The following is a 21,602-nucleotide window of genomic DNA, read 5'->3' as shown; positions in this document are numbered from 1 at the left end:
AGCGGGGCTGCCTGAGGGACTGATTTGTCTCACCTGACTGGGAACACTGATGGAACTGGCATGGATGCACGGTGGCCATGGAGAACAAACAAGAGCTCAGTGTTTATTGTAGCACCACAGAGTCAGCAGTAGCACAGAAAGAGGCTGGCTCAGCTCAGCGCAATCAGGAGAAAGCACCCAGATCTCAACTTCTCCCTTGTAGGGAAAAAGAAGAGTGCAACAGGCATCCGATGTTCTGGCTTTTAGGAGGCTGCCTGAGGCACAGGTTTCAGTCTCAACTGACTCAGAGTGCTAATGAGGAACCAGCAAACTTTGGAAGCCTGGGCACCACAGAGATCAAAAGAGAGGTCAGCGGCTCGTTGTAGCAACAGAGAACTTGTGGTACAGCAGACGGACACTAGAGACAACAAGAGATTATACGCTCCTGAAAGAGAAACCAGCAAACCTCTCTACCAGGAAATCACACACAAGCCCAGAGACCATGCATCCAAAGAAAACATTCAAGGAATGCCTACAATCTCAAGTTGACTGGTAAAGATCTTGCCCTCTACAAAGCCAGGGAAGATTGGGAGAGTTGGCTGTTTTGGTGTTTTGGGTTTTTTTTTTTTAAAGATTAGCCCTGAGTTAAGATCTGTTACCAATCTTACTTTTTTTTCCCCTCTCCCCAAAAACCCCCACTGCAGAGCTATATATTCTAGTTGTAGGTCCTTCTAGTTGTGGTATGTGGGACGCTACCTCGGCATGGCTTGATGAGCAGTGCTAGCTCTGCGCCCAGGATCCAAACCAGTGAAAGCCTGGACTGCTGAAGTGGAGCACAACTTAACCACTCAGCCACAGGGCTGGCCCCTTGGCTGTTGATTAAAATGCAGAAAACATAGCAGAAATTACCAAGACACACAAAGACAAAAGGAAAATGGCCCAATCAAAGGAACAAAGTGAATCCCAAAAACTGACTCTAAAGAAACAAAGATCTATAATTACCTGAAAAATTCAAAATGATCCTTTTAAAGAGGCTCAATGCATTACCAGACAGCACAGTTAAACAACAAAACAAAATTAGGAAAATGATGCATGAACCATATGAGAATATCAACAAAGAGAGAAAAACTATAAAAACGAACCAAACAGAAATCTCGGAGTTAAAAAATATAATAACTGACTGAAAAATTCAGGGGCAGGCCCATGGCCAAGTGGTTAAGTTCACATTATCTGCTTCAGCGGCCCAGGGTTTCACTGGTTCGGATCCTCAGTGCAAACCCAGCACCGCTCATCAAGCCATGCTGAGGCAGCATCCCACACAGCACAACCAGAGGCACTCACAACTAGAATATACAACTATGTACTGGGGGGCTTTGGGGAGAAGAAGGAGGGGGAAAAAAAAGAAGATTAGCAACATACGTTAGCTCAGGTGCCAATCTTAAAAAGAAAAAATTCACTGGAGGGGTTCAGCATCAGACTTGACCAATCAGGAGAATTAGCGAACTCAGACTGGTCATTTGAAATTATCAAGTCAAATGAACAAAAAGAATGAAGAACAGCTAAGTAAGCCTAAGGCATTCATCCACATGAGTAATATTTAGTCTGTTTTCCTCTTCTAATTAATAGCTCATTTTTAAATTCTCTTTATTTATTTTCATCCCTGAAGAAGTACATATTCTTTCTACTAAAACCAGTACTTCAACCCATGTTCTTAAAAGAACCCCTCTATCCCTTTCAGGTCTCAACTCTATTATATGCTTCAGTTTACTTCTGCTCTGTCCAGAAATACACTATAAAGCCACCACCTAAAACACAAAACCCAGGCCACCTACTGGATTTCCTCCACTTTCTTTTCTCTGCCTTACATTCTGAGAAAATGGTGATCTTCCACCAAGTCTACAACTTGCTCTCACGTGCAAGTTACTGAAATCTCATTCTGAAAGGTTATCAATTATTTCACAACTGACAAATCCCAATGCCTTGTCTCAGGCTTCATTTTGATTTCTTTGTACAATAATTCCATTGCCCACCTCTTGCATTTTAAAATTTTTCTCTTTCCTTGTTTTCCCTTGACTTTCAAGATACAGACCATCTTGGCTTGCCATGTGACTAATCTCCCTTGTTCTCCTGATAAATGGATTTACCCCATCCAAGGATAAAATTTTCCCTCACTCAGCAATTTAATTCAGAGTTTCCCAAGGGGTCTTGCTCTGTGACCCGTCTCCTTATATCATATATCCCAGAAATCAGCTCCCAGGCAAATTCTCCTAATACAGCCACAGTTGCTATTTCTCTTCAACAAAACCATCAATGTTGCCTACTATCTCCCTTATCCATCAAATAAAAACAAAGCTCTTGTCTTCCCACCTATCCTCCCTTGTCTCCTACAATCCTGAGACATAGAGCCAAACTTCACCATTTGCTTTTCCCCAAATTTCATAATTTATTACCTCTATGCTCTTGCTTATTTTACACTCCCTTCTAGCATGCCCTACTCAAAATCTTACTAATATCTTAAGGCCCATTAAATACCACACTTTATTTTAACTAATCTTCATAAAAAAATATTAATTTTTGAGGGTTCTACAATATGGTTTTAATGTGTTGTGGCTGGTATTGTTATCGTCTGCACACATACCTGGAACAAGCCATGTAAGGAGCCCAGCTCAGGGCTCTGCTGAGAGTCAGCGCTCACTGGACAGCCAGCTATTCTAAGGCAGATCCTACAGTGTGCAGAAGTATGTCCTATATTTAAAAATAACCTCCAATATATTAAAATTAAATTTAAATGCTATCTCTCAATGATTACTCTATTGACAGCAATACCAAGCAAGCTCAGTATGTAGTAAACTAGCTTGTCTTAAACAAAGAAGAAAAACAAAATTAGCATGAATAAGGAATCGCTAAGTAGCTAGTTATAACAATTACAGTTCAAACCTTTTGTAAAAGGCATTTTTTTTCAAAAAGCTAAACTAAACTAAACACAAACTAAAAGTTTTATATCAGCCTTATCAGAGAGTTAGACGGCAACAGACTCAGTATTCTAACATACACAGCTATCCACCACCTCCATCTAGTGGAAACCAGTTGCTATTACCTAACAGGATAAAGGCTGAGAAACCACCAATTAACTAAACACTAAAGCAAGGGTGAGATTTTTCACTTTATAAAAGCACAATAATCACAGAGCTAAAATTTGACTGTTACAAATAAAATCAAACCTTCAGCTATAAAAACTGATGATGAAAAGACCTAAATACAGTGGTCAGCCTGGTGGCGTAGTAGTTAAGTTTGCACTCTGCTTCAGCGGCTTCGGGCTCACACTCAGGTCCCAGGGGCAGACCTAGTGCTGCTGATGAAGCCCCACTGTGGCAGTGTCCCACGTACAAAACAGACAAAGACTGGCACAGCCGCTAGCTCAGCGACAACTTCCTCAAGCAAAAAGACGAAGACTGGCGGCAGATATTAGCTCAGGACCAATCTTCCTCACAAAAAAAACCCCTAAATTTAACAGCTCCAACTGAAAAACTGTTAGAAGATAGATATAAAACTTCATGGCTCTAGATGAGGTAACAGTTTCTTAGATTTGACACCAAATGCACAAGAAACCAATCAACCAAACAAACCTAACAATTTTTACAATTGTTTTCAATATCTGTAGGATCTGTAATGAGGCCCTCCTTCCATTCTTGACATTTGTTCTTTCTTTTTTTCTCATTTATTTGCAGCTCAAATCTAATAGATTTACGAGTGTTTTCTTTTTTTTTTTTTAAATATTTATTGAGCAGAGCAGGTTTTTGTTGTTGTTGTTTTTAAGGATTGACACCTGGGCTAACAACTGTTGCCAATCTTTTTTTTTTTCCTGCTTTATTTCCCAAAGCTCCACCCCCCCCCGCCCCCACCCCGTACATAGTTGTATATCTTAGTTGCAGGTCCTCCTAATTGTGGGATGTGGGACGCTGCCTCAATGTGGCCTGACGAGCCGTGCCATGTCCGCGCCCAGGATCCAAACCCTGGGCCGCCGCAGCGGAGCGCGCAAACTTAACCACTCAGCCACAGAGCCAGCCCCGCAAGTCTTTTCTAAGAACTATTTCTGACACTGCTGAGTGAGCACCTTGCTATTGTATATTTCCTACTTCATTAATTTTTGTTCATCTTTACTATTTCCTTCTTTCTTTAATTTGCTATTACTTTTTTAATTTCTTGAGAAAGATGTGTACACCATTGATTTTTCTCTCATTCTTCTTTCTTAATACATACATTTAAAAATATAAACTCCCCAGGGTCAGTCCCATGGCATAGTGGTTAAGTTCAGCACACACTGCTTTGGCGGCCAGGGTTCACAGGTTCAGATCCCAGGCACAAACCTACACCACTTGTTAGCCATGCTGTGGTGGTGACCCACATATAAAGTGGAGGAAGACTGGCACAGATGTTAGGTCAGGACTAATCTTCCTCAGGAAAAAAAAAAAATGTGTGTGTGCATATGTGTATATGTGTGTGTGTGTGTATATGTATGTATATATAAATTTCCCTCTGGGCATAGCTTCAGCTGTATCTCACAAAATTTAATGTTCTTGAGCCAGGCCTAGTGATCTAGTGGTTAGGATTCAGCGCTATCACCACCACAGCCCAGGTTCATTTCCCAGTTGTGGAACCACACCACCCATCTGTGTGGTTAATTAATTAATTCATATTTTGTTTCCCAACTTTCCAACTTTTGAAAGAATGGTTAGCACAAATCAGTTTCCATAGGTCTAACAAACGCTGGTCATGGACAAAAATCAACTTTTAGGATAGAAGAGTTAAAGATCAAAATCTGAACCATTATAAAATAGCCAATCTAATATACTGCTGAGAAGCCCTGTTTAGAGAGCCTGTAAGTCTATCTTCCCCAGAGATGTTCTTCTATCTTGCACTGTCTCTTAATTTTCTGAGCACAAGCAACATAGCAAACATTAACAAGTTAATGCATAACGCATGCCTAGAATACCAACCAGATAATGATTACCAACAAAGAAAGAAAAGTCTAAAGATCAGAAAGTTGAACATCACAGAATTGGTTTGCTGAACCCAATTCAGCAAAAAAATCAGGAAACTATAAATTTAAATAATCTGTGCAATTTATTTAATATTTGACAGTCTCATTTAAGAAGCTAGTTATATTGTTTAAACCTCTGCTGATATAACTTAAAATCTACTTAAGTATGAGTTTATCAGTTCATACCAAAAACTAACTTACCATCCTCTTGTGAGGAAGGATATGGATAAATGTGGTGGGAAGCTTTTGACTTCTCATCAGTAAATGTCCCCTGGAAAGCAAATGAACAAATAATGTAAAAATAAAGCACATGGCAAACAAACTATGAGATGCCCAATGCCTAAAAATTATTAAAGGCATTATTTTACTTATTATATTTTAAGAGTATTATTTAGGATTATATTTATTATTTTTAGTCAAGGAAAGGGACAGTGATTAACAAGAAAAAACAAAAATAAATAATGTATAGACACAGTCTATACTGTTGTATAGAAAAATAATACAAGTACCTCTTAGGTAATGCTCTATGTATCTCTGTCTGGGTAATCTTATCAGTAACATGAGTACCTCTGATTCTAAAAGTTACTTCAAAGTTGTCACAAATTATCATTATTAACTGAAGTGAATCAATGCAGGTTTATGGTCGTAAACTATAACCTAGGGCTACATACATATGGCATGGATACTTGACTTGGCTCTAGCATGCATGTGTGCAACTGTCGTTTTAAGTCAATGTTAGAATAGTGGATGAAATAAACACTAAAGTGAAGTTTTAGCTAAGCCACAGCTAGAACACTGCATACAGTGTAGAACACGACTTAGAAGCCATTTAGACACAAAAGCGTTCATTCCAGAGACAGTAAGAATGATGAGAAGTCTTAAAATCAGGTTTGAGTAGCACCTTAATGTATTTCCCGAATTTCGTCTTTGACAATGAGTATTTTACTAATTGTTACAATCAGAAAAACATAATAATGCTATTTCAACTGGAAGAAAATTCTAAAATTTAGGGCTAGCTATCTAATGATGAATTAAATACCAAATAAGGCAAGGTATTCTCAATCACTAGAAGTGTTTGAGTACACTTTTGAACAGCCACAAGAGAGGCTGAAAAGGGTATGTCAACATCTAATGAATGTGAGCACAGTGTTCAGGATTTTGGCCTCTGGAGTCCATCAGACAGGCCTGGGCTTGAACCTCAGCTTTACTATTTACTGATTGTGTGCTATGGGACAAGTGTTTGTAAGTTTTTTTGTGCTTCAGCATCTTCTGTGAAATAGAGTGGTAACAATAACACCAATTTCACAAGAATTTTGCTAGAACTAAGTTAACAGATGCAATGAGCGAAAAATAGTGACAAGTATACTGTAAGTGCTCAATCAATGGAGTTATTAATGCATTTTAACTGTTTGAGCAAAGGCCTGATCACTAGTATTCAATAACGATACTGTAGGGGCCCGCACGGTGGCGCCACAGTAAAGTGTGCACATTCCACTTCGGTGGCCTGGGGTTCGCTGGTTCGGGTCCCAGGTGCGGACATGGCACCGCTTGGCAAGCCATGCTGTGGCAGGCGTCCCACATATAAAGTAGAGGAAGACGGACACAGATGTTAGCTCAGGGCCAGTCTTCCTTAGCAAAAAGAGGAGGATTGGCAGCAGATGTCAGCTCAGGGCTAATCTTCCTCAAAAACATAAATAAATAAAAAATTAAAAATTAAAAAAAAGACGACACTGTAGTTAGACCTTAAGGTCTCTTCTCCAAGATTCTATGAAACCAGGAAGATCCTTACATCCCTCTTGTAGTTATCCCTAGAAAACAACTACTAACTCAGATTTCTTAAGAAATATGACAGCTAGGGGCCGGCCCGATGGCCAAGTGGTTAAGTTGGCGCACTCCGCTTTGACAGCACAGGGTTTTGCCGGTTCGGATCCCAGGCGTGGACATGGCACCACTCATCAGGTCACATTGAAGCAGCATCCCACATAGCACAACCAGAGGCACTCACAACTAGAAAATACAACTATGTACAGGGGGCTTCAGGGAGAAGCAGGAAAAAAAAACATTGGCAACAGATGTTAGCTCAGGTGCCAATCTTTAAAAAAAAAAAAGAAAAGAAATATGACAGCTAAATGTTCAGTAAAAATTATAGGAAAATATATAAACTTTTTCCAGGATGATTTGGTAGCAAGAAGAGTACATAATTTCAGCTTGAAGGCAATAACTATCAGGTTAATTTGTTCAATTCCTGCCCTTTAACATTCCACATGTAATTAAGTTACCTGACAGCCACTCCAATATGCAAACCAGCCAAAAGAGAAAAAAAGGTTAAGAAATTTGTTTAGTCATAATGCTAGTGAAAAAGGGAATTCAACTTTAGACTGTCTGATCTGACAGCACAATCATATTATCTTTCTTTCTGGCAGGGATGTTACATATAAGAAAAAGACTACTAAATCTCCAACTGTAAGCAGTATTAGAGACCTTTGCTTTAGGAACCTGGAAAGATATGTTACTAAATGCTAAAATATAATTCAACCGGAAATCTCTCTTGTAGCAGAAAAAACAAAGATATTTCATGAGGTTTCTCAATTAATCCTAAGGATTGGTAAAACTTTATCACTTAAATGATGTTGTTTCAGAAAATTCTCCACAGCTAGTTTAACATGACATGGGTTTGCTTACAATTTAGCCACATGTAGTTACAAACCTACATGCAGTAAATACCCAAGGTCTCAGCCTAAAATGAAGTTAGAGGCAGGAGGTAAAGATCTCAGAAGATAGCACTGGTACATGTGAATCAAGACAAAGTAAGCTTATGGGGAAAACAAAAACAGAATTTTCCAGTCATTTTTTAAAAGGCATATATATAAATACAATACATATAATGGAGGGAGGAGTAGCTTTATTTGAAGTAATGTTTGATCTCCTCCTACCACAATTCTGTCACCAAATCTCATTCTTTGACTTTTTCATCACATTAATGCAGAATACACTGGTCTCTTTAACACTACATAAGCGCATTTCACAATAAGACTGTGATGACTGCGTATCAATGACTTTATTAAATGCTACTCTAGGATGTATACATGCATCAAATCATCACATTGTAAACTTTAAACTTACACAATGCTATGTGTCACTTATATCTTAATAATGCTGGGGTATGGGAGGAATGCTACTCCAGTCTAACAATTGGAGGTGAGTGGAGAGAAAACAACTGGGTACTGTAAGAATCCAAAGAGAGATAACTTTCATTTAATACAGATGTATCCAGAAATCAAAAGGTACTACGGTTGAAATTTATAAGAAGCTTCTACTACACAAGGTTTCCAAAGTGATCATGTCTGTTACCTGATGTCGTTTGATGATATCTTTCAATTTGTTAGCCAACTTCAGATCAATGTCTGGAATGAGGTAGATGTTGGGTCTGGTCAGACAATTGTTCTGAGGAAGAAAGAATAGATTTTGAAATTCTCTTGGTTTTGAAATAATGTCACATTATTTATATATTACCCTAATGGCAACAGTTAGCATTCAAAGCCGTACTGCTTAAATGGGAAGACGTAGTTTGGTATAGACTGTAAAAATCTTATCTCAATATAAAACCCAGATGTTTAGCAGGTGTTAATGCCATCTGCAGAACTCTTCTCTACAGCTAGGTACACCTGGACAAAAAACTGCTAGACTCATGACCTAAAGAAATTCACCACCTTTTTCATTAAGGTATCATAATGACACATTAATCCTCCTAGCCAATTTTACGTGAACCTACCTTGACAGTCTAAGCATAATGTAGTGTTTTCACCCACACTTTTCATTTTGGGGGGAGAGGGAAAAGGGATGCCCATTTTGGGTCATTATGTAAGTTACTTATAAAATAAAGACTGGATTATAGCTCTTTTTTCCCATTTCTAATCCTATAAATAGCAATGATTAAAACATGAATATTAACTCCCAAAACCATCACCAAAAATCAACCAACAAACAAAACAACATTCAGTTACTTCTCTAGTTAATAATCCATGAGACAAGTTTCAGGCATTAAGTTAATGATAGTACCTAGCTCAATTTTTGCCAGCTGCCTCTCCCCAGGAAGGTTAATTTAGAGATCACTAAAAATCATCAATCAATAAAAATACTAGGACAGAAAAGATGAAAATTAAGTGTTCTCTCCTTCAGGTTATAATCTAGATAGAGAAATAAGAACTATATTTATGGTACAACCATGAAACAAATCCAAAAAAAAGAATATATAAAAAAGTGACTAGTAGAATGAGAGTGTTTATATTAAATAGGAAAAAGATTCAAATAATGGATTAGGTGAAATTAATAAAGAAAAATATCCTAGATTACTTCACCAGAAGATTAAGATTGATATTCCATAAATGATTTTTAGTCTTTATAGCTCTAATCCCCAAAACCCATAAAAATAATAGAACAACAGTGTTCAGAAAAACTTTTCTTCCTTTGATCTTTTGGCAATCTAATAAAGCCAATCTTAGAACTGAATGTATTTTAAAGGAAAAATTTTCTTAATAATCTAACTTTCTGAATTACCTGCACCAATGTTTTTTCAATGTTCATAAACATTTCAACATTACGATCCATTCGGGATGGATTCTGAAGATCAAACCTCCGCCTAAAAGAGAAGAAAAATCAACTCGTTCCCCATCTTAAACAAAAGTGAAAACTTGGTTTTAGCACTGAATGGAAATAAGCTGGAAAGATCTGGAAATTAAAATAGCACTCCAGAAAATGTATGAGAGTATTCTCTCAGTAGTATACGAAAGCACAGCACCAACAACTTCATAAAACATTAAATTTTATGACATTAAGATCCACTCCAGTCAAAATGAGGTACCAATTCCATGATCTATCCCCTTTTCCTCAAATCTAAGATATTATACAACATATAGAAAGTAGTCCACAGATCCAAAGGCAGTGAACTAGAAGACCATTCTTCAAGTATAAGGAAAGTCTATCTACTGTATATACGCTTAAAAGTCATTTGTTCAAATTCAACAGTGCCTATTCTCTTTGAGCTAACTATTGTCCTAAATGTGGTAAAATTCATCTATTTATACCTCTACTTGAAATCTTTCCCCAATGCCTCTTTATATAAATACTCAAGCAAAACATTCTGGTGTTGTCTTCACCTTTTCTTAGTCGTTTTCACATGGCTTAATCTTTACAAATTTGAATGCTTCTTTCTCCTTACTTTTTATTCAATGCTTACTTTGCTTTTGCTCCATTTTAATCCCAGGGAGAGAAGCTAAGCTTAGCAATTTAGAGTGTGAGCTGTGGCATCCAACTGCTTTGCATTCTAATCCTGACCCCATCTTTATTTATGTAGTCTTGAGTGATTTACTAATCCAAGGATCAATTTCCTCATGAGTACAATGGCCCACTGTGGAGTTTTCTGAAGGTTAAATGAGGGATATATGTTAAGAACTTAGCATGGGGTTTATGCTTAGCTTGTTCTTAAGTGATCAATAAATGTTAACTGTGGCTATATTTTTTTAAATCATTAGTACCACGTACTAGCTAGGATTACACAGTCTGAGTCCAGAACTCATGCTCTTAACTCTGTTTTATCCTGGAGATGCTCCCCACACCTCCAACCTTTCTAAATTCTGTAGCCTTTCCAGGATGTCACCACCTACTCAATGGGCCTGATACAATCACTTCCAGAATCAATCCAAAAGTCACTTCCTCTATGAAGCTATTCCTGTCTTCTTGCATGTTCCTAATACATCCTGTGCACAGTGCTGTTACATCTCTACAACAGAATCATCTAGCTGGTGAGACATCTCATTAGATGACTTGAGGACAAGAACTAAATTTTTTGAAAATTTTCCTAAGTAGCCCTAGTGGCTAACAGAATGTGTGGCTTTATAAAGCAAATCATTCAATAAATTAATATTTATTATGACTGAGGTCTAATATTTAGCATGACTTTTTCATTACTGTGCTAGGACAAGACTGAAATGGTTCCTAAAAAGTAGTATCAATTAAGAAATTAAGTGTGCACTAAAGCATAGAAATAGGTAATTTAGAATAGAACTAGTTACAGCTTTAAACATAGCCTTTACAGATAAGCGGGACGTCCCCTCCATCTTGAGTAACCATATCTTGATGTAACCTTGGTACACAGAACTTTTCCTTAAATCCCATTCTTTTGTTTTTTTGAGTATTCTCCTTCCCTAAACTCTTCTGAAGAAGGAGTAGGGTAGAAATTCCAAGCAACTTCCATTAACTGACAGGACAACAGATTACGAGCTGACTAACTGGGACAAGCCTATTATAGCTGACAGCCTTCCACTGGTTCCTTCAGCACAATAAAAGGAGAGACATGTCAGTGTCTCCCCTTTATTCTAAAGAAGGAGGCACTCTTTCACAGGCTTATGATAACTGAAGAAGTATATCCAGAAACACATCACTTAGAGAATTGCTTACATAAGAGTTTACTCATTATTTATGGAGAAACTGCTTCATTAATAAACAATACAGATAATGGGACTGAAGGGAATTATCTCTATTAGAAAGCTGAGAAACAGTTTGAAAGCAGTCATTAAACAAATTAAAACAAGGCTGCCTGGATTTTTCTGCAAATGAAGATTAAAACCTAAATGAATCTGTTAACAGAGAATCAAGAATTTATTCTGCCTTTTCAACTGTTGACAAGTAAAATTTCTCTTTAGGAAAGTATTCCAGCTAAGAAATAAAGAAGCAATGAGAAAATAACAGTCTTTAACAAGGAATAATCTAAATAAAAATGACATATATACACATCAGAATATCTACAGTCTAATTTTTTCAAAATTAGAATACTGTCTGTTGGTAAAGTTGTAATGATAGGGTGACTCTAGGCACTGAGCATCAAGATGTGTCCATTACAAACAGAGAAACAATCAGGCATTATAGTAAATTACAAATAAAATTCTATTATATATATGTAAAGAGAGAGAATTATAGAATTCTCTAACACCATTACAAAGAAAGAACAGGCTTCAACATTGACTAACCTAAATATTACATCAAAACATGCAAATAAATACAAAAACTTACCATCCCTGTTCATTTTTATACTTGTAAGCAGCCCCAAGAATGTGACACAAGGTGCCTCCAGCTTTGAAATCCATGAAACATTTTGCCTAAAAATGATACGTTACACATGAGAAAAGTAAAAGTTCTGACAAAATTATTCATATCTGTATTCTAAGTTGTATAAACTCAAAGATATAAACAACTGCTAATTTAATAACCTCCTTAAATATTTTCTGGAACAAATTGAGATATAAAGAAATTTTCCAGGGCCAACCTGGTGGCATAGTGGTTAAGTTTGCACACTCCGCTGCAGCGGCCCAGGGTTCACTGGTTCAGATCCTGGGTGCAGACCTACACACCCATCATCAATCCACGCTGTGGCAGCGCCCCATATACAAAGTAGAGGGAGAGTGGCACAGATGTTAGCTCAAGGACCATCTTCCTCAAGCAAAAGGAGGAAGACTGGCAACAGATGTTAGCTCAAGGCCAATCTTCCTCACACACACACACACAAAATAAATTTTTCTAAAAGTGGATAAAAAAATATTTGTTTTTGAATTCAACTGACATATTACCCTTTAAGTAAACAGTCTGTGAAAAACAAGATTTACAAACGATCAAAAAGTTTCAAGAGGAAACACTAATGGACAAAATATTGATATACAGTCAGCCCTCCGTATCTGCAGGTTCTGCATCCGCAGATTCAACCAACCTTGAATTGAAAGAATAGTTGTGTCTGTACTGAACACGTACAGACTTTTCTTCTGGTCGTTATTCCCTAAACAATATAGTATAACAACTATTTACATAGCATTTACACTGCATTAGGTATTATAAGTAATCCAGAGATGATTTCAAGTATATGGGAGGATGTGCACAGGTTATATGCAAATACTATGCCATTTTATATAAGGGCCTTGAGCATCCCCAGATTTTGGTATCCACAGGGTCCTGGAAGCAATCCCTCTCAGATACTGAGGGATGAGTGCACTACAAATTCCACTGGTAAATTTAAAATTTGATTTTTAAAACGTATAAAAGTTAGGCCTTGGTCTACCTCACACTGGATGTGGTTCAAATACAAGGGCTCATTTTTTAAACATTCCCTAAAGGAGAAGCACAGATTATTAAGAGTAAATTCCTCTTGATCAGTATTAAAAAACCTAAAGAATAAAAGAGCAATAGGGTAACAAAATTTGAGCTTTCCAGAGCCAGCGAGATCCTGCCCTGTGTGAATTAGCCCAGCAGCCGCACACCCCAATTAGAGCCTCTGGGAGTCCGGGACAGCTCTAACAGGCTGCTTCTATTCCCAGCTGTGTGATAAGCTGTTCTGTCTCTGGCTAAACTGGAAATTTAATCTAATCTTATTCTGGATGTATATAAGTGGTCTCACCTCACCTATTTATAGCTCACCTAAAATTCTGCTGAGCTGAATGAAACCAAGGAAAGATAAATCTAACTGCAATACTTAAAAGTGCTGTAAGTTTGTATCATAGTGTCCTTATTTCTTTGACTTATTCATTAAAGACAAGATAGCGCTAACAACTGGTTTTCACTCTTTGTATGTCTGTGTGGGTAGAATGCACACATTTATAATGCTGTGCTTTGGTCTATTACCCAATAAATGACTATGCCATAAAGTGGATGTGAGAAGGTGAATCAAGGAGCAGAAACTGAGTATGTCCACGAAACCAAGAAAGTTCACAGGAAATCACAAAGTCATCTTCACACCTTGAAAACAGCTATGGGAAAAAACACGTCACTTAGACTCCAGAAGCATTTTACACCACAAAGTTTGATGACAGTCAAATACTCCATAAATTTGTGTATTTTAACTTTGAAATTAAAGTAGTGTCTTCTAGAAATAATTCCCAATTTTATAAGAGAAATTAATAGTTATATAATTAGCACCTCTAAGCGTAGGTAATCACTGCTGTAGTATTTTTCTTCTTGGGGAGAACAAAAAGTATTATCGTTGTTACCAATTACTGAGAATTTACTATGAGGCACTTTACATCTATTACCTCATTTACTCCTTACAACAATCCTACAAAGTTGACTCTTTTTCGCTCCATTTTACAGATTAAGAAAGTGTTGCTGGCTCCAGCAATACAGCAGACTAAATAAACAGAAAACTCTACCACTACAAATATGTTAGATAAAATATAATAGACGTTATTTTAAATGTGTAGCTGAATTTCTAGAAAGAAAGAAAATCCCCAGGTGCAAAAATCAAAAAAGAAAAAAAAATCAAACTAAAAGTCAAAATGCGAATCTGTGAAGTAAAAAATGACTGCAGGGTCTAATGAGGACAGGTATAATAGGAGATTAAATAGGCAAGTAACACCAACCTTGATAATCTCAAGGGTATGGTTTTACTGTCTATGCAAGGACAGGACATGAGACCATGGACCTAAGCAAGGGAGGACGTCAGAACTAAGAAAAATTACCCACCACACACACATCTAAAGCCAGGGGTGTCAATAGGTTGCACCATTAGGGAAAGGATGAGCTAGAAAAAATATCTGCCAGCCACTAAGGAGGAAAAGAAGCTTCTATCCCAAGATAACTTGAATTTGGAATTTACGCTAACCACTTAGTGTAGGAACCCCATGCCAAATTAACATAAGATTTGGTCCTAAATTTGGCAGGTCCTCTGCAGTGCTTTTTTTTTTTTTTTAAATCCCAACCTTTTCTTTTTTTTTTTTTTAAAGATTTTATTTTTTTCCTTTTTCTCCCCAAAGCCCCCCAGCACACAGTTGTATATTCTTCGTTGTGGGTCCTTCTAGTTGTGGCATGTGGGACGCTGCCTCAGCGTGGCTTGATGAGCAGTGCCATGTCCACGCCCAGGATTCGAACCAACGAAACAATGGACCGCCTGCAGCGGAGCACTCGAACTTAACCACTCGGCCACGGGGCCAGCCCCCCTCTGCAGTGCTTTAAAGAGCAAATTCTCAACCCAGTCCAACAGGATTCCCAGATAAAGTTCCACTGAACGAGAGCTGACAGGCCAAAATTCAAACACACAAGGAAAAACATAAGTATTTTTAAGTCAAGAGACAAAACAAACAGCAAGATTAGAATCCTAACAGTTTCAGATAATAGAAAAAATACAATAGGCCTTCTAAAATTAGAATATAAAAAATGATTAAAGACAGTAAAGAGAGAGAAAGACTTGAAAAATATATATATATAACTCCTAGAACAAACAACATCCAATGAAAGTAAGAGCACAACTGTCAGGATATAGAGGAGATTAGACAACTAGACACAGAAGAATAAAAGCTAAAATTCCCTAGAAACTGTAAAGGATATGAATCCTCAGCTTCAAGAAACACCACAGTTCTGAGGAATATATTAGAAATTTCTAAAATAACCTACACCTAAACACACTATGCCAGACTCATGGTCTAGTGGTAAAGATATGGTGCTCTCACCACTGTAGTCCAAGTTTCATTTCCCCATCAAGGAATCACACCACCCACCTGTCAGTTGTCATAATGTGCTGGCTGTGTGTTGCTGTGATGCTGGAAGCTATGCCATCGCTATTTCAAATACCAACAGGGTCACCCCTGGTGGACAGGTTTCAACAGAACTTCCAGACTAAGACAGACTAGGAAGAAGGCCACCCACTTCTGAGAAAACTGGCCATGAAAACCCTATGAATAGCAGTGGAACACTGTCTGATATAGCACTGGAAGGTGAGAGGATGGCACAAAAAAACAAACAAAAACAAAAACTAGGCAGGGTTCCACTATCCTGTTCACAGGATCCCTAGCAGTCGGAATCAACTCAACGGCACTAACAAAAAAGATACACAATATAGTACAATTGCATAACAGCAAAAACAAAGACATCTTAAAAGGAACCAGAAAAAAGAAGAGTACTTTAAAAACTCAACAACTATACTAACTGATTTCTCAACATCAATAATCTCACTAAGTTACAAAGAATATTAAAACATGTTCCTGAGCCAGCCCCGGTGGCCTAATGGTTAGGTTTGGTGCACTCCACTTTGGTGGCCCAGGGTTGATTCCCGGGTGCCAACCTACACCACTCGTCTACCAGTGGGCATGCTGTGACAGCAGCCGACATAGAAAATAGAGGAAGACTGGCAAAAGGTGTTGGCTCAGGGCAAATTTTTCTCAGCAAAAAACAAAAAGTTCTTTACTTAATGTAATAAAATTAAGAATTTATAAGAAATAACCATTCATTCCAATTGTCTTTTGAAATAATAACTTAAGGACTGAAGATGAAGTCAAAATAGAATTTGGAAAATAATTTAGAACTAAAGGATAATGAAAATGTTACACATCATAATGTAAAAAGCAGAGCTGGAAATGCACATTTAAAAGCAAAAAAGAAAAAGAATCCTGACCCCTACCCTCACATAATACAAAGATCAATTCTGGATGGGTTATACTTATAACTGTGGAAGATAAAATAAAGCTTTTAGAAGAAAACACAGTAGAAGACATTTATGACTCTGGAGTAGGCAAAGATTTCTTTAAAAGGGCACAAAAAGCATTAACCATAAAGAAAAATTTTTATAAGTTACTCTATGTGAGAGACTGACTAACTACGACCCAGGCCAAATCCAGCCAGCTGCTGTTTTGTAAACTAAGTTCTACTGGAACAAGGCCATGCTCATCGTATGTGGTTACTTTCACACAACTGTTGCAAACGTTGCAGCAGAGACTGTGTATTTACTGTCTGGCCTTTTACAGAACAAGTTTACTGATCCCTGTTCCATACTACAATTAAGAACCTCTGTTCATCAAAAGACAGCATCAGGGGCTGGCCCCGTGGCCAAGTGGTTAAGTTCACGTGCTCCGCTGCAGGCAGCCCAGTGTTTCATTGGTTCGAATCCTGGGCGCGGACACGGCACTGCGCATCAAACCACGCTGAGGCAGCGTCCCACATGCCACAACTAGAAGGACCCACAACGAAGAATACACAACTGTGTACCAGGGGACTTTGGGGAGAAAAAAAAAAAAATCTTTAAAAAAAAAAAAGACATCATCATGAGAGTAAAAAGATAAGCTACCAAGAAGATATTTGCAATAAACGTTTCTGACACAGTACTCATATCCAGAATACAGAAGAAAAATCCCTTTAAAAAAATGAGAAAGAAAGAATTAAAAAAATGGGCAAAAGATTTGAATAGGCACTTTACTAAAGAGCCAAATGGTCAATAAATACGAAAGGGTGCTCAACTTCATCAGTCACCAGCAACTAAAACTATACAATATCACCACAAGTCCACCAAAAAACTAAAATAAAGAAAACTTCCAAGCATCAACGAGAAAGTAGAGAATTAGAACCTTGTACACTGCTTGTGGGAGTATCAACCAATACAATCATTCAGGAAAAACTGGCAGTTATCTACTGAAGTGGAACATGCACACCCTATGACCCAGCAATTCCACTCCTAGGAATATAACTAACAGAAGTACCTACCTTTCTTGAAAGATAGACACAAAAATATTCACAGCAACACTATTGAGAATAGCCTTCAAGTGGAAATTACCCCAAAAGTCCATCAATGGTAGAATGGATAAATAAATTGTGGAATATTCCCACAGTGGAACACTATACAGCAAGAGGTCCCAAATTATCAGCAAGCGGCCCATTTTTTCAAATAAATTGTTATTGGAACACAGTAACATCTACTCATTTAGGTACTGTCTTTGGCTACTTTTGCACTACAACAGAGCTGAACAGTTGTGACAGAATCTGTATGGACTGCAAGCCTAAAATATTTACCATCTGCCCCTTTAAGGAAAAATTTGCCAACCCCTTAAACAGCAATAAGAATGACCAAATTACAACTAAAGGTAAGAACATGGAAGAATTTTACAAATGTAACATTTTACAAATGTATGCTTCAAAAAGTCATGAACGGCAAAGACAGGCTGAACTATTTCAAATTTCAAATTAATTACAGAAAAAACTAAATAAAATGGGTGATCTTGATTTGGATCTTCTAAAGGACATTTTTGAGACAACCAGTGAAACATGAAGACAGATTATATACTAGAATGGTACTGTATCGACATTAAATTTCCTAAATTCGATCACTGTATTTGTCAGACAATGTCCCTGTCTTAATGAGACCCACACTGCAGTCTCTGAAGTCTCCAGAGCCACAGCCTCACTGGTAGACTGGAGCCCACGGACACCAGAACTTCTCAAGTGACTTCAAGAGTGCAACATTATCCCAATGGTGACTGACACTGGGGATTTGTCCCCAGAAGTCCTTTTGCTCTTGGTTCTCAGACCTACATACTAATCTTGGCTTTCTCCCTCCCCTATTCCAGAAAGTCCTAGAATTTAGCATGGTTTTGGCAAAACAATACAACTCTCAGATACAGATTATAAAATACTTAAAGTTGGAGGGATCATAATCTTCACTGAATCCAAGAGTCTTCTAATGTTTTTTTTGCCACAGAACTCTTTCAGGAGCAGAAAGCTCAAAAAGAAGTTTATAAGGAAAAACTGTTCAAAGTGAAAACCTTGAAGACAACCGATTCCTCTTAGACTTCCCCATTTATTCCTGCCCTTCCTCTTCTCAGCCACTCAAGTACACTGCAGGGAACAATCATAAAACCAGCGATCAGGTCCAACTCCTTTTTCTGACAACCGTAAGCCTATTCTTATTAACTTCCTTTTCTCTAAAACTTATTTAGGGCACAGCATGGTTTATTGAATCAAATGAAGAAAAGAGAACATTGATGTGACAATCCTCCAACTCCCACTCTTTCCATGACACCAGACTGACCAAGTTCATGAGAATCCCTGCCATGAGGTCAGTCACACTCACTGGGTAGAAATTCCAAAGTGGAGAGAGAGAGAGCCTATGGACTGTGAATCATCTAAAATGTTCCAAAATAGTACTACCCAGTTGAATCACAACCTCATTTGTTAGAACTAACTTTGACAACAAATTTTATCCTCTCAAAGTATTAATATGTATTCCACCAAAGATATATATAAAAATCTGATATAAACTCCTGTGATGATTTGAAATCCCAAAAAATTTAATGATAGTCCCCTGAAAATAGACATATTCATCTCCTCAATGTATCTCCTTTTGAGGAGGAATAATCATTTCACTAAGTTCTAATAGTTGCTTTAAATTACTCAGTGTTGTACTTTACAGTTTTATAGCTATTTTAAGAAAAGTTAAGTCTCACAAAGTAAATACGGTTCAGTTCTCTAGCTTATTTCATTAACAGCCTTCCACTCTTCCTGTCTTTGAGACAGTTACTAACATCACAGCAAAGGTACGTCAGTCAATAAATACATACTAAACACTCACAGTGAGTAAGAAGGTAAAGCAAGTCTTACCAATGTTCAACTGATAAAATCTGGCTTCAATTCAAACAGCACTACAACCTTTTGTTAGCCCTCAGGTTCAGGCACTACAGCTGCTGCTTGCATAAAATACACTGTCTCTAGGACATGAGTGGAGGAGAAACAGAAGACACAGCTCTTTGTGGCCTTCCTTAAGAGCTGGAGGTGATGGTAAACTAGTATAATAAATATTCAAATCAGGGCCAGCCCCGTGGCCAAGTAGTTAAGTTTGCACACTCTGCTTCAGAGGCCTGGGGTTTCACCAGTTCAGATCCTGGGCACGGACATGGCACCACTCATCAGGCCATGCTGAGGCAGCATCCCACATAGCACAACCAGAAGGACCTACAACTAGAATATACAACTATGCACTGGGGGCTTTGGGAGAGGAAAAGGGAAAAAAAAAAAAGGGATAGGCAACAGTTGTTAGCTCAGGTGCCAATCTTTAAAAAAAGAAAATTTAAATCACATGTCTGCCTTTCACTGACATTTTTACCTTTACTAAGAAAATTTTTGCTACAAGCTGGCAATCTATTTTCTATGTCTTTAAATTGTATATTACTACTTCTAATTTCTCGAAGAGCTTTCCTTATCACACATCTTATGATTCTCACAACTACACCATGGGATCGGCAGGGCAAGGAACACTTTCCCAGAAATAGCAGTACAGGTCAAAGTGCCTTCTCACAAGAGCACAGCATGCTAGGACGCAGTGGTTTAACTCCTAAGCCTAGGACTCTTTCCATAACACCTGTTCCAGAACCCATGGGAGGTGATTCAGTATGTTACATTATTTCAATTTAAGAAATGAATGAGCTTTATTTTAGGCAAAATCAACTGCTTTTAAACTCTACCAAGACTTCTAATTGAAGTCAGATTAAAAAGACCCACATTTTATCTGATCTCCAAAACCTAAAATGATGCTTTAAAAAAAAAGTTTTAGGAAATATGCTAGGCTAAGTATCCAGACCAACCCTCCAGCTGAAAACTAAAAATGCTAGATAAAATGCACAAAACATCCTCTAACAAAAGTAAAAGAGGAAATCTTTGTCAGACAACTGGCTGACCATGAAGATAACAGAACAGAGACATCAATGACAACACATGACAAAGAATATAGTGTTTGGAAAACAGTAAACAAATGACTACAGCCTTCATCAAGCACAACAGCAATCCTTGGGAAGGGAGGAGAATCTGATTACCAGAGTTAGCACACTACAATACTCAAACTGTCCTGTTCTTAACAAAAAATTACATACCCTACAAAGAAACAAGAAAGTATGGCCCATTCACAGAGGAAAAAGAGAAGTTGATAGAAACCATCCAAGAGGAAAGAAAAAAGAATAAAGGAAAATGAACAGAGCCTAAGGGACATATGAGCACCATCAAATTTACCAATATACACATTATGGGACTCCCAAAAGAAAGGAATAAAAAATATATGAAGAAATTACAGCCAAAACTTCCCAAATTTGATGAAAGATATGAATTCACACATTTAAGAAGTTCAACAAACTCCAAGCAGGATAAACTCAAAGAGATCCATACCAAGACACATTATAATCAAATTGTCAAAAACACAGAGAATCTTAAAAGCAGCAAGGGAGAAGTGACTCATCATATACAAACAACTCTCAATAATATTAAAAGCCAATTTCTATTCAGAAACCATGGAGGGCAGAAGGCAGTGAGAGGATATATTTAAAGTGCTAAAAGAGAAATAACCTGTCAATCAAAAAGACTGCATCCTGCAAAACTGTCCTTCAAAAATGGAAATCAAAAGATGCTCCAAATCAGATGTTATCAGGGAAATGCAAATTAAAAGGAGATACCACTACACACCTATCAAAATGGCCAAAATCCAGAACACTGACAACACCAAATGTTGGTGAGCAGTAGAACATTATTCAGTGCTAAAAAGAAATGAGCTAGCAAGTAATGAAAAGACATGGAGGAATTTTAAATGCTATTATTAAGTGAAAGTAGCCAACCTGAAAAGACTACATAGTATATATTCCAATTATATGACACTCTGGAAAAGTTAAAACTACGGAGATAAAAGGATCCATGGTTGTCAGGGGTTAGTAGGGGAGAAAGGGATGAAGAGGCAAAGCAGAGGATTTTTACAGCAGTGAAACTATCCTGTGTGATGCTATAATGGTGGATACAAGTCATTACA

General features: G+C 37.6%; 1 protein-coding gene across 2 annotated transcripts in view; it reads right to left on the bottom strand.

The window, feature by feature from the left end:
• SMARCC1 (SWI/SNF related BAF chromatin remodeling complex subunit C1) overlaps positions 1 to 21,602 on the bottom strand; it is a 172,977-nt gene that overhangs the window by 134,252 nt on the left and 17,123 nt on the right. For both annotated transcript variants that reach the window (XM_044753984.2, XM_070493517.1), the window contains exons 3-6: positions 12,089 to 12,174; positions 9,578 to 9,659; positions 8,372 to 8,464; positions 5,222 to 5,291 (exon numbers count right to left, since the gene is read on the bottom strand). In XM_044753984.2, coding sequence (XP_044609919.2) covers positions 5,222 to 5,291; positions 8,372 to 8,464; positions 9,578 to 9,659; positions 12,089 to 12,174 — 331 coding nt within the window. The remainder of the gene's footprint in view (positions 1 to 5,221; positions 5,292 to 8,371; positions 8,465 to 9,577; positions 9,660 to 12,088; positions 12,175 to 21,602) is intronic.

The sequence above is a fragment of the Equus asinus genome, chromosome 21 (assembly GCF_041296235.1).
Source record: "Equus asinus isolate D_3611 breed Donkey chromosome 21, EquAss-T2T_v2, whole genome shotgun sequence".
Lineage (NCBI taxonomy): Eukaryota > Metazoa > Chordata > Mammalia > Perissodactyla > Equidae > Equus > Equus asinus.
The sequence above is the reverse complement of the archived record's forward strand: the minus strand, read 5'-3'. Positions and strand labels throughout refer to the sequence as shown.